General features: G+C 35.7%; 1 protein-coding gene and 1 non-coding gene across 2 annotated transcripts; one reads left to right on the top strand and one right to left on the bottom strand.

Moving 5' to 3' along the window:
* The first annotated feature begins 969 nt into the window (after window positions 1-969).
* LOC114402748 (5-methyltetrahydropteroyltriglutamate--homocysteine methyltransferase 1-like) lies at window positions 970-6,229 on the top strand. The gene is made up of 12 exons (XM_028365417.1): window positions 970-1,124; window positions 2,586-2,939; window positions 3,149-3,236; window positions 3,454-3,581; window positions 3,659-4,050; window positions 4,121-4,284; window positions 4,360-4,440; window positions 4,531-4,697; window positions 4,790-4,895; window positions 5,000-5,250; window positions 5,343-5,544; window positions 5,631-6,229. Exons 1-12 carry the CDS (start codon window positions 1,015-1,017, stop codon window positions 5,985-5,987), a joined length of 2,400 nt encoding a protein of 799 aa, XP_028221218.1. The 5' UTR covers window positions 970-1,014; the 3' UTR covers window positions 5,988-6,229.
* Window positions 6,230-15,589: 9,360 nt separating this feature from the next.
* Window positions 15,590-15,696, bottom strand: LOC114404012. Its single transcript, XR_003664773.1, has one exon. It is a non-coding gene; the product is annotated as a small nucleolar RNA R71 (small nucleolar RNA).
* Window positions 15,697-15,908: the final 212 nt, after the last annotated feature.

Below are 15,908 nucleotides of genomic sequence, written 5' to 3'. Positions count from 1 at the left end.
TTTATAAAAAATAATTAGTATTTAAAAAAATTCCAAATCACACACAACTTTATTTATAAAAAATAAACAACTTCATTTATAAAAAAAAATAATTTAAAATTAAACAATTAGTAAAATACTCAACTAAAATCATATAAAAAATAAACAAAACCAATTAACAAAAATAACCAACTTAAGTTATACAAATAACCAACTTTATTTATAAATAAAATACACTAATTTTAAAAAAAAAACAAAACAATATTTAAAAAAAAAACTTCCGAAAAGAAGTACTTCTTTCGAAAACTTTCTGGAAGAAGTGGTTCTTCCAGAAAGTGCTTCCGAAAGCACTGAAAGGTCATCCGGAAGAATCCTTCTTCCGGAAACTTTCTGGAAGAACTACTTCTTCCGGAAACTTTCTGGAAGAGGTGTTCCGGAAGACCAGTTCTTCCGGAAGACCTTTCAGTACTTCCGGAAGAACCCTTCTTCCGGAAATCTTATGGAACACCGGAAGTTCCGGAAGAACCCTAAACGGATCTTCCGGAAGCCGCCACCGTAACCACTCCTTTCCCCATTTTCCCGGCGTCTTCTACCCTAAGGTTCCACTATCCTACCCTAAATGCTACAACTACACTGCATAATAAAGGCAAAGGCAAGTTAGGGACACCTATCTCGAAGGCAAAAGGCGTGGTTCGCGGAGAAGAAGAATCAGCTGGGCTCGCTGGTCTCGCGGAGAAGAAGAAGCACGCAGGAAGAAGAAAAGAAGCAGCACCAAGTGGTCTTCCGGGACCAGGAAAAGAAGCAGCAGGAAGTAGTTCCGGGAGGAAGAGCGTCTTTTTTAAATTTTTACTTAAAAGACAAAATGGTCCATTCACTAAAATTGCTGGGTACACCAACAATAATACTGGGTGCACCTAGCATATCCCAAAATAGAATATCAGTGATAAGAAAAAAAGTAGTAGTAGGTAGAAGCTAGATTATTAATCGTATCAGTGAAAGAAGTAAGAAGAGAGAGAAGTGAAGTTAGTAGTATAAATGTACAAACTCTCCTCTATTCAGTGTGTGGCGCCGTTTACGATCTCACTCTGCACTCTCTCCTTCTCATCCTCTTCTCTTCGCTTCTCTGTTCGTGCCACTTCTTCTCGGTGCGTTCTCCTTTTCTTTCTATCTCATCGTTTTTTTCTTTCAATTTTTAATTGTTATTTTATGGCTTTTTCTGCCATTTTCAATCATGGAACGAAATGGTTCAGTTTAACTGAGACTTTGATCGATGCCCCGAAATGGGTTTTTGCTTATCCTTTGTGGTTTTGCTATCTCTTTACCTTCAAAATTTGATTTTTGATGCTCTCTTGAGGTTGAATTTGAATTTCACATAATCACATGTGCAAGTTAATGGCTTCCCTTCTCATGCTTCTGACTCTCAACTGATTTTTTCTTTTCTTTTGGTGTGTGTTTTTAAGAGTTGGTAACTTTTTGTTTAATTTTAATTTTTATTTTGTTTAATCACTATAATTTCTAAAATACAGAAGTGCGGTGGCTGTTTTGTTGCTCCGAATATGTTCTTACAGTTGGAATTGAATTTCAATTAAAGAGTTAATTTTTAAAAGTAGGAAGGAGCATAATTGAGACTGGGCCAAGATTGTAGGTTGCCTTAGGTTTATAGAACTTGAATTGAAGACAATAGAAAGATTTATGTTCAGTATGCAATGAAAGATTAAGGACCATGGCTCAAATGATTGGTACATATTTATATTTCATAATGGACATTCTGATATTTATTTGTGCTGTACAAATGAAAGCACACCTTTGAATATGATCTTGAGGTAAAAGAATTTGTTCATTTTATTCATACATAAAGGATGAAATGTTGGATTGATATGCTGCAATGTTGTTAGTGAAAATTCTCATTTCTTGGCTATGGTGTTTTTTTTTAATTAATTTCATTGTCACAATCATTCACTTATATGGGGGAAGTGAAGAAACAATCTCACGAATGGTCTTCTAACTTCGGACTCCATAATTGATTGTTATATATATATATATATATATATATATATATATATATATATATATATATATATTGCTTCATTACTGGAGGTGTAATGTCAGTAATAGTCTGCTCATGTTGTCTGTCCACATTCAGCTAAAGAAACTAATATGGAAGGCCACATGTGATACTTTCAAGCATTCTTCTTCATTTGTAACTATGTAGTAGTTGATCAAAGTTCATTATTGATGTTTGTAGTATCTCCAGTACCACTAATTAAAAACTGAAGGGCTGAATTAAGTGGTCAATTAGATCTTTTAATCATACACTTTTATTGTTGAAGAGAATGTTAGATCCTGGTTCCCACATAGACCATACATGTGCAAAAAATTTGGTGGTTTTCATCAGTCTCTATAAAAAAATTTTGTTTACAAGATTTATTTAGATGTCTTGAACCCACAGATTTCTATTAACTATCAATACTGTCATTCCATTATTTATTTTCTTATTTGGAATGGATATATTGATATAATTGGATCTGTAAGAAATATTTTTTATTTTTGAACTTACTTGGTCGTATGAGGTATTCAAATTGTGGATTTGCATTTTGCAATGACAGAGCAATGGCATCTCATATTGTTGGTTATCCACGCATGGGACCCAAGAGAGAACTTAAGTTTGCTTTGGAATCTTTTTGGGATGGAAAGAGTAGTGCTGATGATCTGCAGAAGGTTGCTGCTGACCTTAGGTCAGCCATCTGGAAGCAGATGGCTGATGCTGGAATAAAGTATATTCCTAGCAACACTTTCTCATACTATGATCAAGTACTGGACACAACAGCCATGCTTGGGGCAGTTCCATCTAGATATAATTGGAATGGTGGGGAGATTGGGTTTGATGTTTACTTCTCGATGGCAAGAGGGAATTCATCTGTACCAGCTATGGAAATGACCAAGTGGTTTGACACAAACTAGTAAGTGAATCATCGCCCCCTTCTAAATTTTTGAGTTTTACAAACATGATTAAAATGAAAGGGTTAGTGTATGAATGGAAATTTTGATGGGGACATGGGACTTTGAAAGGTTTAGTGTATTTGAATTAAATATATAAATGCAAAATCGAATATGTCAATTGGTTTCATATTTGTCAGTTCTAACAAACTTATAATCCCTTATGGTACAGTCATTACATTGTTCCTGAATTGGGTCCAGATGTTAAGTTCTCCTATGCATCACACAAGGTTGTGGATGAATACAAAGAGGCTAAAGTTGTAAGTTCAAAGATAGCGTTAGCACAACTATCCTACATTTGATTTCATAATGAACAACTGTAGACTCTGGTCTTAGAAAAATCTTCACTGCATGACCTATGACATACTACAAAAGACTCTGATCTGGGAAGAATGTTTATTACAAAAGGGAAAAAGAAGTTATTTTGGATTATTAACTTCATCCACTGATGCTTATAACCTTCTTTCTAATATGCAGCTGGGAATTAATACTGTACCTGTGCTTGTGGGACCTGTTTCTTACTTGTTGCTGTCAAAACCAGCTAAGGGTGTTGAGAAGTCATTTTCCCTTCTTTCCCTAATTGACAAGATCCTTCCTGTCTACAGGTATGGTCTTAAAGTAGTGATTTGTTCTTGAATCATATACTAAAGTTGCTTCAATCATACTTTGTTATTTAATGTAGGGAAGTTGTGGCTGAACTGAAGGCAGCTGGTGCTACTTGGATCCAGTTTGATGAACCTACCCTTGTGAAGGATCTCAATGCCCACCAGTTACAAGCATTTACCCATGCCTACGCAGAGTTAGAGTCAAGTTTATCTGGTTTGAATGTTCTGATTGAGACATACTTTGCTGATGTCCCTGCTGAAGCATACAAAACACTCACCTCTTTGAAGGCTGTTACTGCATATGGGTTTGACATTGTTCGTGGAACAAAGACCCTTGATTTGATAAAGCAAGGATTTCCATCTGGAAAATTTCTTTTTGCTGGTGTTGTTGATGGAAGAAATATTTGGGCCAATAATTTTGCATCTTCTCTGAACACCCTTCAGGCACTTGGAGACATTGTTGGAAATGGTACTTGTTTTCAATTAACATTTTTATAGCACACTAGAAACTAAATAGGAACGATCTTTTTCTTCTGCAGACAAGGTTGTGGTTTCCACGTCGTGTTCTCTTCTTCACACTGCAGTTGATCTGGTGAATGAGACCAAATTGGACCAAGAGATTAAGTCTTGGCTTGCATTTGCAGCACAAAAAGTTGTTGAAGTAAATGCCTTGGCCAAGGCATTGTCTGGACAGAAGGATGAGGTACATCAAACCCATTGAAGGCTTTTTGTCACAAACTTGATGTCATTCTGTTTTTTATTGCCTGTCCTTTTGCAGGTTTTCTTTTCTGCTAATGCTGCTGCCTTGGCTTCAAGGAAGTCCTCCCCAAGGGTGATAAATGAGGCTGTCCAAAAAGCCGTGAGTGCTCATCAGGATTTTCAATTTGGTCTTTTACTTGATAAATTTTATTTAGAAGAATTCTTAAAACTGTTTGTTTTATTTTCTTAGGCTGCTGCTCTGAAGGGCTCTGATCATCGGAGGGCCACAAATGTTAGTGCCAGGTTGGATGCTCAACAGAAGAAATTGAATCTTTCTGTTCTTCCAACAACTACAATTGGATCTTTCCCTCAAACTGCCGATCTTAGAAGAGTTCGTCGTGAATTCAAGGCTAACAAGTGAGTATGAAGTTTTCATCTTCTGTCACCTGCCAAACCAATGATTATTACAGTTTGACATATAAACTGCTACATGTTTACTATGTGAATAGGATCTCCGAGGAAGATTATATCCGTTTCATTAAGGAGGAAATTTACAATGTTGTAAAGCTCCAGGAAGAACTTGACATTGATGTCTTGGTGCATGGAGAGCCCGAGGTGAGGAGAGATGATATTTGTTATTATTGGTAGTTTAATAAAGACCTCTTTCTTAAGTGAAATATGGCTAAAAATTTAATTGTTGAAAAATCTTGCCAATTCAGAGGAATGACATGGTTGAGTACTTTGGAGAGCAATTATCTGGCTTTGCATTTACTGCCAATGGGTGGGTGCAATCATATGGATCCCGCTGTGTCAAACCTCCCATCATCTATGGTGATGTGAGCCGTCCCAAGCCCATGACAGTTTTCTGGTCTTCAACTGCTCAAAGTTTGACCAAACGACCAATGAAGGGAATGCTTACTGGCCCTGTTACTATTCTGAACTGGTCCTTTGTTAGAGATGACCAACCAAGGTATGAAAATAATCCTTTATGACTACCATGCTGATTTAAATGATTTGTTTTGCTGGATATCTGTTCATTTAACATTATCTATTTGTTATTAGATTTGAAACATGTTACCAGATTGCTTTGGCTATCAAGGATGAGGTTGAGGATCTTGAGAAAGCTGGTATTACTGTCATCCAGATTGATGAGGCTGCTCTAAGAGAAGGTTTACCTCTGAGGAAGTCTGAGGAGGCTTTCTATCTAAACTGGGCTGTTCACTCATTTAGGATTACCAACTGTGGTGTGGAGGACACTACTCAGGTTCAGCTTCACTTCTCATGTTTCAATCTTTAATAATGATTACACAATCTTATATATTAATATTAATATATCGTGATATTTCACAGATTCACACTCACATGTGCTACTCCAACTTCAATGACATCATTCACTCAATCATAGACATGGATGCTGATGTGATCACCATTGAGAACTCCAGATCAGATGAGAAGTTACTTTCGGTCTTCCATGAGGGAGTGAAATATGGTGCCGGCATTGGTCCTGGCGTTTATGATATTCACTCACCCAGGATTCCTCCCACAGAAGAAATTGCTGACAGGATCAACAAGATGCTTGCAGTTCTTGAAAGCAGCATTCTCTGGGTCAACCCAGATTGTGGCCTTAAGACACGCAAATACACTGAGGTCAAACCTGCCCTCACCAATATGGTTGCTGCTGCCAAACTTATTCGCAACCAGTTATAGCTAGTACCAAGTGAGTTGAGAATGAGCCAATAAGGTCATCCATGTGAGATAATGTACTCATGTTGAAAATCCGAATGCTTTGTATTTCCAATAATGTCTTCATAAAAGATTTTGTCCTTTCTTCTCCCAAATCATCTTTTCTGCTCTTGTAGGTAAGGCTTTTCAGTATATGGTTCTGCTTATGAATAAACTGTTTTATGTGCTATTTTGTTTTTCTGGTTTATCTTACACATTTGATTGAACTGTGGGAGAATTGTTTTATTTTTATTTTTTGAACTTTGGAGGAGTGCTATTGTCATGCTCAGAACCCTCAGAAGGATATCCTTGCAAGCTATAGTAATAGGGTCTGTTTCTTTTTGTGGATTTGGAGGTGTAAGTAGCTTTATTCTATCTCATGATCTCCAAACATTTGTTGAATATTATAGACTTAAATATGTTTTTGATTCTTACTAATATTCGATTTTTGCGTTTGTAGGTAAGGTTTTTCAGTATATGGTTCTGCTTATGAATAAAAAATTTATGTTCTATTTTGTTTTTTGGTTTATCTAACACATTTGGTTGAACTGTGGGAAAATTGTTTTATTTTTATTTTTATTTTTTGAACTTTGAGGGCGAGCCCTGGTGCAGCGGTAAAGTTGTGCCCTGGTGACTTGTTAGTCATGGGTTCGAATCCGGAAACAGCCTCTTTGCATATGCCAGGGTAAGGCTGTGTACAATATCCCTCCTCCATACCTTCGCATAGCGAAGAGCCTCTGGGCAATAGGGTACGAAGTTTTTTTTTTTTTTTTTTTGAACTTTGGAGGAGTGCTATTGTCATGATCGGAACCCTCAAAGATATCCTTGCAAGCTATAGTAATAGGGTCTGTTTCTTTTTGTGGGATTTGGAGGTGTAAGTAGCTTTATTCTATCACATGATCTCCAAACATTTGTTGAATATTAGACTTAAATGTATTTTTGATACTTACTAATATTCGATTTTTGTGTTTACTTCCTAATAAAATTTGTTTTACATTAAGTCCCTAATAAAACAACAATTTCATATTTGGTCATTGATACCTTTTTTTAGTCCATACTGAATTAGTTAATTTTATGTTTGTTCTTTGATAATTATTTTCATTTGTAATTAGTCATGACTAAAACAAAATTCATTAGTTTATTATGAACAAATATAAATTTTGCTAATTTATCATGAACTAAAACAAAATATTAAGAACCAAAAATAAAATTGTTGTTTTATTAAGGACTCAACGCAAAATAAAAATTCATTAGAGAAGATAGTACTTCTTAGGGATAAAAACATATCTATGCCTATATTATATGACCCTCAAAATTATAGACTAAGATCTGCCAGCATAAGCTGATGATGCTGAAACAAAACATAGAGAATATGGCTATTTGGCTTGATTTTACCTAAATAAATCAATAATAATTAAACGTCACTGAGATCTTGCATTCACAGCACAAAATCTCAACGGATTGGGAATCCTATTTAAGCACCACAATAGCACTCCAAGAGACCTACATGGTGCGCTGACCCTAGCTAGCCAAGGGGAGGGGAGTTTTTGTTTTTCAATTAAAAAAATTGTGGAATTCTAAGTGGTTTTGTGTGATTTTGCTCTTAATCTCTTCATCTCTTCTTTTCTCCTAGTGGCATGGGGAGTTTTTGGATTTTACTCATAAACCATGTTCATTATGTGATGTTTGAACTGTTCATGAGTTATTTTTGCATAGAAATGACTTAGTTTTGTGCATGAGTTGAAAAATGAAAAAAAAAATGCTTCAAATGGGTGATATGGCTGAAACCTGTTTTGATTTTTGAAAATAATTTTTAAGATGGAAGACTTGTTCTATAGTTTTTGGGGTCATTAGATCTTGTAATTTTTTAAGACTCATTGGCGAACCCCAAGTATTTTATTTTGATTTTTTTTGTTTATTTCTCAGCTATCTGGAATCATATTTTATTTTTCATTATTTCTTGTGGGTCAAATTTTGGTAAACCCTTAAGAGCCATTCTCTAGCCATTGGAAACACTCACAAAAATTGGTACGATGTTACTTGGTGCACCCAATATTTTTGCTGGGGCACCCAGCACCAGTGGTGAAATGGCAAAAATGTCCTTCATCTTAATAATATAAATATTTTTACCTTTTCATCCGTACAACGTGAATCCTTCGTATCCTCTTCCTACGGCCGCTTCTTCCTCTTCCTGTCACCGTTGGTGTTGGTGCTTGTTCCTCTTCTGCTCATCCTTCGTCTTCCTCTATGTTAGTGGTTGTTGCTGTTGGTGGTTGTTGGTCCTTCGTCTTCTTCAGTTCTTCTTCTCGTTCGTTGGAAAATCTTCTTCGAGGTAAGTGGTGTTCTTCTTGTTCAGTTCTTCTTCTTGTTCCTCTTCCCACTTTCAAGTTGTTTTTGTTGAAGAGTTCAATGATTTCTTGCTATTATGATGTTGTTGCATGATTGTATTGTTTTATGTAATAGGTTTTTGGTGTTTGCTGTTGTTGGTGTTGGTTTTTTTTTAAGCTTTGCCGGAAAAAAATGACCTGTTGCAAAAAAAAATGGCATGTTGCCGACAAAAATCCATACAGATTGATGATCCGTATGGGTCATACGGGTTGAATCCGTATGACCCATATGGATCAGTTCATACGGATTACTAATCCCTATGTTTTTTTTTCTTTTTAAACTTATTTGAATCTTTTTTTCCTTTTATTTTTGGTAAAAGTTATTTTAGTTATTATTAAAAAAATTTCACAGTGTGTTGTGGCCATACGAATTGACCCATATGGTATTTTTTTAAAAAAATTATTAATTAAATAAATGAAAATTGTTGTTGCAATTTTAAAAAAAATCCTTGTGAGTGAGTTATTTTTAAATTTTTTTAATAGTTGTTATGTATGGTAAAAACAATTATTTTAGTTATTTATTAAAAATTAATTAGCGTTATTGCCATACGGATCCATGGTATTTTTTAAATTAAAAAAATTATGTTTAAATTTTATTTATTTTGAAATTTTTTAACAAATTCTTGTGAGTTATTTTAAATTTTTTTTAATAGCTGTTATGTATGGTAAAAAAATTATTTTAGTTATATTTATTAAAATTTAATAAGCCTTATTGCCATTCGGGTTAGTGATCCGTATGGTATTTTTTTAAATTAAAAAACATTATGTTAAATTTTTTTTTTTGTTGCAATTTTTTAACAAATTCTTGTGAGTTATTTTTAAATTTTTTTAATAGCTGTTATGTATGATAAAAAAATTATTTTAGTTATATTTATTAAAATTTAATTAGCGTTATTGTCATACGGATCAGTGATTCGTATGGGTCATACGGAGTCAATCCGTATGAACCATATGATCTATATGGTATTTTTTTTTAAATTATGGTATTTTTTAAAATTAAAAATAATTATGTTAAAATTTTTTTTTGTTGCAATTTTTTAACAAATTATTGTGAGTTATTTATAAATTTTTTTAATAGCTGTTATGTATGGTAAAAAAAATTATTTTAGTTATTTATTAAAATTTAATTAGTGTTATTGTCATATGGATCAGTGATTTGTATGATATTTTTTTAAAATATTTTTTAAAGTTTTTTTAATAATGTTATGTTTGGTAAAAAAATTTGGAGTTATTTTTTAATTTTTTTTATTTTACTGATTTTTTTTTAAAAAAAATTAGTGTAATTATTTTTTAGTGTATTGTAATCATTTGTGAAATTTAATCATGTATGGACTTATTTGGTTAGTCTTGTTGATAATTTTTCTGATTTATATGTTAGTCTCCCTTTTTATATAATTTGGCTAGTTTTTTTATTTAATTATGTATGATAATATAAGATTACATTAGATTAGATTAGATTAGATTTCCCATATTAAGAGTAAGATCATATTAGTAAGATCAGATTAGATTATTGAATATAAAAAACACGATAATTATTGTGCAAATAATGGTTAGAACTAGAGGTCTTGGTCGGGCTTTAGGCTGGGCAATAGGAAAAGTCTTGGGGAGGAGAGACGCGAGTGACGATGATGCCCCCTAGTGGCGAAGGCCTACTGCATTAGTTCGTAGACAGTGACAACAAAAGCGTGTTGTCGAGGACTCTCCTACAGCCGCGGAGGAATTGAACGAAGAGCAGCCAAAAGCACCTATTGAAGAAGTTGTTACTAATGTTGAGGGTTTTCCAGGCGAACCCCATGACACATAAGTTCTCAGAGATTTTGAAAATCACATTGCTTTGAGAATCTGGAATGGAGAGGTATGTAATTTTTAAAAAACATAAAGAACGTAGTTTACTAGTTAATAATTTTATTACATCATTGATATTATTATTTACAGGAACGTCCTGAGCTGAAGCTATCTTCCCATGGAAGGAAGATGGCTAAGTTCGGGAGGCCTGCTCCAGAGATTGAAGGCCTTGTGGCGGCTAGTGGACTAAGTCCTTTGATAACCTGTTCCCTAGATACCGGCGACCGAAAACAAATGTCTGCTTTTGTGGAACGCTAGCATAAGGAAACTAGCAGTTTCCATTTGCCCGTCGAAGAGGTGACTATCACCTTGGATGACGTCCCGTCGTTGCTACATCTGCCTATTGTAGGGCGTTCCATAGCTTTAAGCTACTTCATGTCGACGACGCTTTCAAAATGTTGGTGGAATTACTCAAGGTCAACGTTGCAGAGGCGAGAGCTGAGACGATTCAATGTCATGACTCTTATGTTCGACTATCGTGGTTATGTGACGTGTATGAGATGAAGATCGAGGTATGTCACTGGATCGTAGCAGTGCGAGCGTATTTGTTGCATCTGCTTGGATGTACACTCTTTGCTAACAAGAGTGCCACACACGTGCACGTGGTATTCTTGGATGCACTACGTGACTTAACGCAGAGTGGGGGTTACGCTTGGGGCGTTGCTGCACTTGTGAACATGTATGATAATTTAAATGATGCGTCCAAGAGCACGACGAGACAGCTTGCAGGATATATCACTCTATTACAGGTTAGTTAAGATGTTATAAATTTTTTTTTCATTGAAGTTGAATATTATATGTTGTCGTGTATTTTAAAGAATATGTTTGCAAAATATATTTAGTGTTGGATCTACGGGTATTTTCCATCCGTTGGTTCCGCTGTTCCTGCCAAGGATTATGATGAGAGGAGAGTGTGTGCATGTCGATGAACCTTTGGCAAGATACTGCTCGTTTCCACGTATCGCAGGCGTCTTGATAGACTGACCCCTGACGTGGTGTGCTGGATTCCGTACGGTGACCACCGTTCATTTAGAGAATTGGGGTCATCTCATTATTTTTCGACCATCTCAGATGGGGCCCCTTAACAGTCATTCATCGACCGGAGAGGGTTATACGACAGTTTGGCTACATCCAGGCTATTCTGCCACATCCTGTTGCGTCTTCGCTCTTTGTTGAAGAAATTGATGATAGATGGATGCAGTTTGGTGAGTACATTGCACTTGTAGGGCAATTATGTGCAGTGCCTGGCCACTGTTCGCCAGATTACATGGATTGGTTTTACATGATCTCGCACCCATTCATGAGTCCAGCATAGCCAGGGGATCTTCCTAGAGTTTCGCCGGTTTAGCAATATGAGGAATTTGTTGAACCAGATATGTATTAGCAACCGATGGCAGCAGCGGCACCTAATGAGGCAGACATTGATGTCCATCATGTTTGACATGCAGTGGTAATATTTTTTTTTTTTGGTATTTGTGTTTGTTGATTTCTTTAGTATTTTATTACTAATAATTGTTATGTTTTTTTTTTCACTTGCTAGGATGGCTTTGTAGCAATTGATTATAAGTTGGAGAGGCTACTAAACTTGAGGATCTTGATCGAAGGAACAGAAGCCTATACTGTTGTTGAAGAATGTATGGGCATTGCAAGAAGCTACATTGGCCAACCAACTGTAGGTCACAGATTGAGGCGTAGGCGGCGTATGGATAGTCATTGAAGTTGTTTTATTTTTGCCTTGTATATGTCATTTATAATTTTTTGGATAATTTATTTATTTGATACATTTATTTTTTTACAGTGACATTTGGTTATTTATTTGGAATATTTTTAATTTTGTGGATAATTTATTTATTTGGTTCATTTGGTTAATTTTTAATTTTAATGATTATGTGATATAAATTTTTGTGATTCGTTTATTGTTAATTAGCCATTAATGTTATGTTACGAAATAAACTAATTCGTGCAACAAAATAAATTACGCATGTATGATACATCGTTATCAAACTTGACAACACACTGTGAAATGCATGCGTATTTTTAAAAGCAATACATATTTGATGCAACATAAAGCGTGACACGACATTGTTGTACTTGACAACACACACACAAATCTGCGCGCGTGTCTATTTAAAAAAAAAATCAAGTAGTCTTAGTGAACACCATCTATATATATCACACCAACACTCTCAAAAATCACACATTCTCTCCCAAAACAACTTGACAAACCAAATTTTACAACAAACTATGGGATTTTTGGGAGAAACAAGCAGTCAAACGATTGTGAACTACAAATTAGCTATTTTTCTGAATGGATCAATTATTCACAACGAAACTAGTGTTTATTTCTGATGTTCCACTCCAATACCCATTCGAGTACCTAATGATTGTGGTTTTCAAACGCTAAAAAGTAGAATGGACAATACCATTCAGCTAATCAACAATCAATATTTGGATGAAATTTACTACCGGCGGCCATTCACAGATGCAGGTAACCAATTTCTCTTTCAATCTATGCAATTGAAAAACGATGATGATGTTAACACAATGTTAATGTGTAATCATCAATTCTCGTGTGTTGGCCCGATTGAGTTATTATGCATCATTGGCAGAATACCGGATGGTATATTAAACTTACTTCAAGCAACTATGACCCCTACTCATGATGCCCTGCTATATTACAACGGGAGGTGGAACATGCCATGCCAACACGACTTTGTCGGTTACTCGTTCACAGGAAAAAATCCAAAAAAATTTGACATTCCTTCCATATGTACCATCGATGAATTGAAGGATTTGATCAAGCAAGTTGCACCTCAAGGGATTCCCCCTTATGGTATTCATGAATCACAAACGGTAAGGCAATTGTTTTTTCGACAACTAGGTCATTATGAGTATTCAGACAAAGTTATCAAATTTAAAATTATTGAGTTGAAAACTGATGATGACGTGTGATGTGCCATCATTTTCTTCTATTTTCTAAACCCTTAGTTAATTTCTAATTAGGAAATTTCGCAATTTTATTTTTATGTTGTTCAGTGTTTATTTCGTTTTGGGTCAGAGTATTGTAAATAGGGCCCAGTGACTTTGAGTGACTCTTTTTAAATAGCAGCCTTGGGATTCGTGCAAGGCATTCTATTTTCTGCTATTTTCATTATTCAGAGCTTTGGTTTTAGGTTTTCACGTTTTTCTGTTCCCTTGTTACGGTTTTCGTTCTTAATGCAAATTTCCATTTTCTGCTTCTAATTACGAGTTCATTCTTGCTTCTTCTTCTACTTTCATTTACGTTTCTGTTCATTTACGTTTCTGTCTCATTTACGTTTCTGCTTCATGTTTCATTTGCGTTTTCTGTTTGAATCCATGGAAGGCTAGATTTTCTGCTGTTGTTTCCTTTTGAGGACGAAGCCCAACTCTCTTTGAGGTTTCACTTGTAATGTGGTTTCCTGGCAGTTTTCCCTTCACCAGTTATCCCAATTTCGTGAATATTAATCAGTGCACGCTTCGTGTTCGATTAATTGCCTCTGAGCCTAACTTGCGTTCATGCTTAATGGACGAAGGGCTAACTGGTGTATGTGGTGCCTAATCACGTATTGCAAACCCTAAGTTGATTTTCGCTTAGTAAATTGAAATAGGGTTGGATTAAGTGGTTGACTGTTAGGGACGAATTCTCCATAACCCAGGATAAGAGAATGGCTTCTAAATCAGAGGAAACAACCTGTTTTTAATATTAGTAGTTTCGTATTCAAGTTACTTGTTCTGCTCTTTAATTACCAAACAACCAAACCCCCCCCAATCGTTACTGTTAATGCAAGTATATTATGAACATTTGGTTTGTCACTGCTCGTTGGGAAACGACCTAGGATCACTTCCTAGTTACAGCATTTTCATGTTTATTTGATTCGGGTACGGCCTCGATCAAATTTGGCGCCGTTGCCGGGGAGCAGTGTCCAAAGGTTCATAATAGCTAGCTAGTGTTGTGTGTTTAATCCTTTCGTGTTTTGTGTTTAATTGTTAGTATTGTGTTAGTATGTGTGTTAGTGTTGTTTAGTGTCCTGGTATTTTGTTTAATGTGTGTTCTGTGTCAGTTTTCCCATTAAGCGTTTCCCCTGTTTCAGTCTTGGGTGTTTTGCTGTGAAGATTGTGCTTGCGGCAAAAACAGAGTAGTAGTAGAAATCAATTAGAGACGGATTTTAGCGACCACCCATGCTGAATTATTTGAGATTTTTTGTTTTAGTAGCTAGGGTTGTTATTTTTGGCTGAATTTTTTTGTGGTAACTTCTTTTAATCCATATTTTGTGGGAAAAATAGCTAGAGCCTTTAGTTTGGTCAGATTTGAAAGTTCCAAAAAACTAGCAAATTTTGTGTTTGTCAAAACTTCAAACGGCCATAACTTTTGCTCCGGTTATCAGAATCGCAATTATTATATATGCATTTGGGGTAGAAAAAAATTTCCTACGCCATGGTAGCTGACCTATGGCCGGCTGAGCTCTCCATCGTCTAAAAAAGCGATTCTGTCAAAAGTTTTTTATTTTTTCAAGTTTTATTCACTTATTTTTCTTAACTTACCATTTTTAGCTTTTGTAGTTAGACTTTGAATTTTTGTCTGAAATTTTTTGTGCTATCTTCTCATCATTTTATAAGGTTGCTCACAAAATTTCAAGTCATTTGGATATCATTTGAGGGTAGCTGTAGTTCAAACCTACACCTTTATTTACATGATAAGGCAACTAGTTGTGTGCATGCTGAATGTAGTGTATGACTAGAGACAATCCATCTGACTTACAACCCTTTGATCCTGAGATAGATAGGACATTTCATAGATTAGTTAGGCATCATTTTATACCTTTTGATCATTCTGAGCATTCCATTACTGGTGAATCTGTGCATTCTGTTATTGGTGATTTTGAACATCCTGATCTTGAGCATTATAATTTTGAGCATTCTGATTCTGAGCATTCTGATTTTGCACATTCTGAGAACATGGCACAACCTCCACCCCGTGAGAGGACTCTAAGGGAAATGGCTGCACCTGATTTCACCTACGAAAGCTTGTGCATCCAATACCCTGATGAGGATGTCCCATATGTTCTTAAAACTGGACTGATTCATTTGCTTCCAAAGTTTCATGGCCTTGCAGGTGAAGACCCGCACAAACATTTGAAGGAATTTCATATTGTCTGCTCCACCATGAAACCCCCAGATGTCCAAGAGGATCACATATTTCTGAAGGCTTTTCCTCATTCATTAGAGGGAGTGGCAAAGGACTGGTTGTATTACCTTGCTCCAAGGTCCATCACGAGCTGGGATGACCTTAAGAGAGTATTCTTAGAAAAATTTTTCCCTGCTTCTAGGACCACAACCATCAGGAAGGATATCTCAGGTATTAGACAACTCAGTGGAGAGAGCCTGTATGAGTACTGGGAGAGATTTAAGAAACTATGTGCCAGTTGCCCCCACCATCAGATTTCAGAATAGCTTCTTCTCCAATATTTTTATGAAGGACTCAGTAATATGGAGAGAAGTATGATAGATGCTGCCAGTGGTGGAGTCCTTGGAGACATGACTCCTACTGAAGCCAAAAATTTAATGAGAAGATGGCTTCCAACTCCCAGCAGTTTAGCGCCATAAATGATGCCATAGTCATTAGAGGAGTGCATGAGGTAGCTACAAACCCATC

Source organism: Glycine soja, chromosome 20, assembly GCF_004193775.1.
Source record: "Glycine soja cultivar W05 chromosome 20, ASM419377v2, whole genome shotgun sequence".
Taxonomy (NCBI): Eukaryota; Viridiplantae; Streptophyta; class Magnoliopsida; order Fabales; family Fabaceae; genus Glycine; species Glycine soja.
This window is presented reverse-complemented; position numbering and strand designations above follow the sequence as displayed.

Bases quoted from the DNA above. Each gene is read 5' to 3' on its own strand.
- LOC114402748 (XM_028365417.1), top strand. From the start codon at position 1,015: ATGTACAAACTCTCCTCTATTCAGTGTGTGGCGCCGTTTACGATCTCA. The intron at 4,285-4,359 runs GTACATCAAACC...GTCCTTTTGCAG, and splicing joins TGTCTGGACAGAAGGATGAG to GTTTTCTTTTCTGCTAATGC. The intron at 5,545-5,630 runs GTTCAGCTTCAC...GATATTTCACAG, and splicing joins GTGTGGAGGACACTACTCAG to ATTCACACTCACATGTGCTA.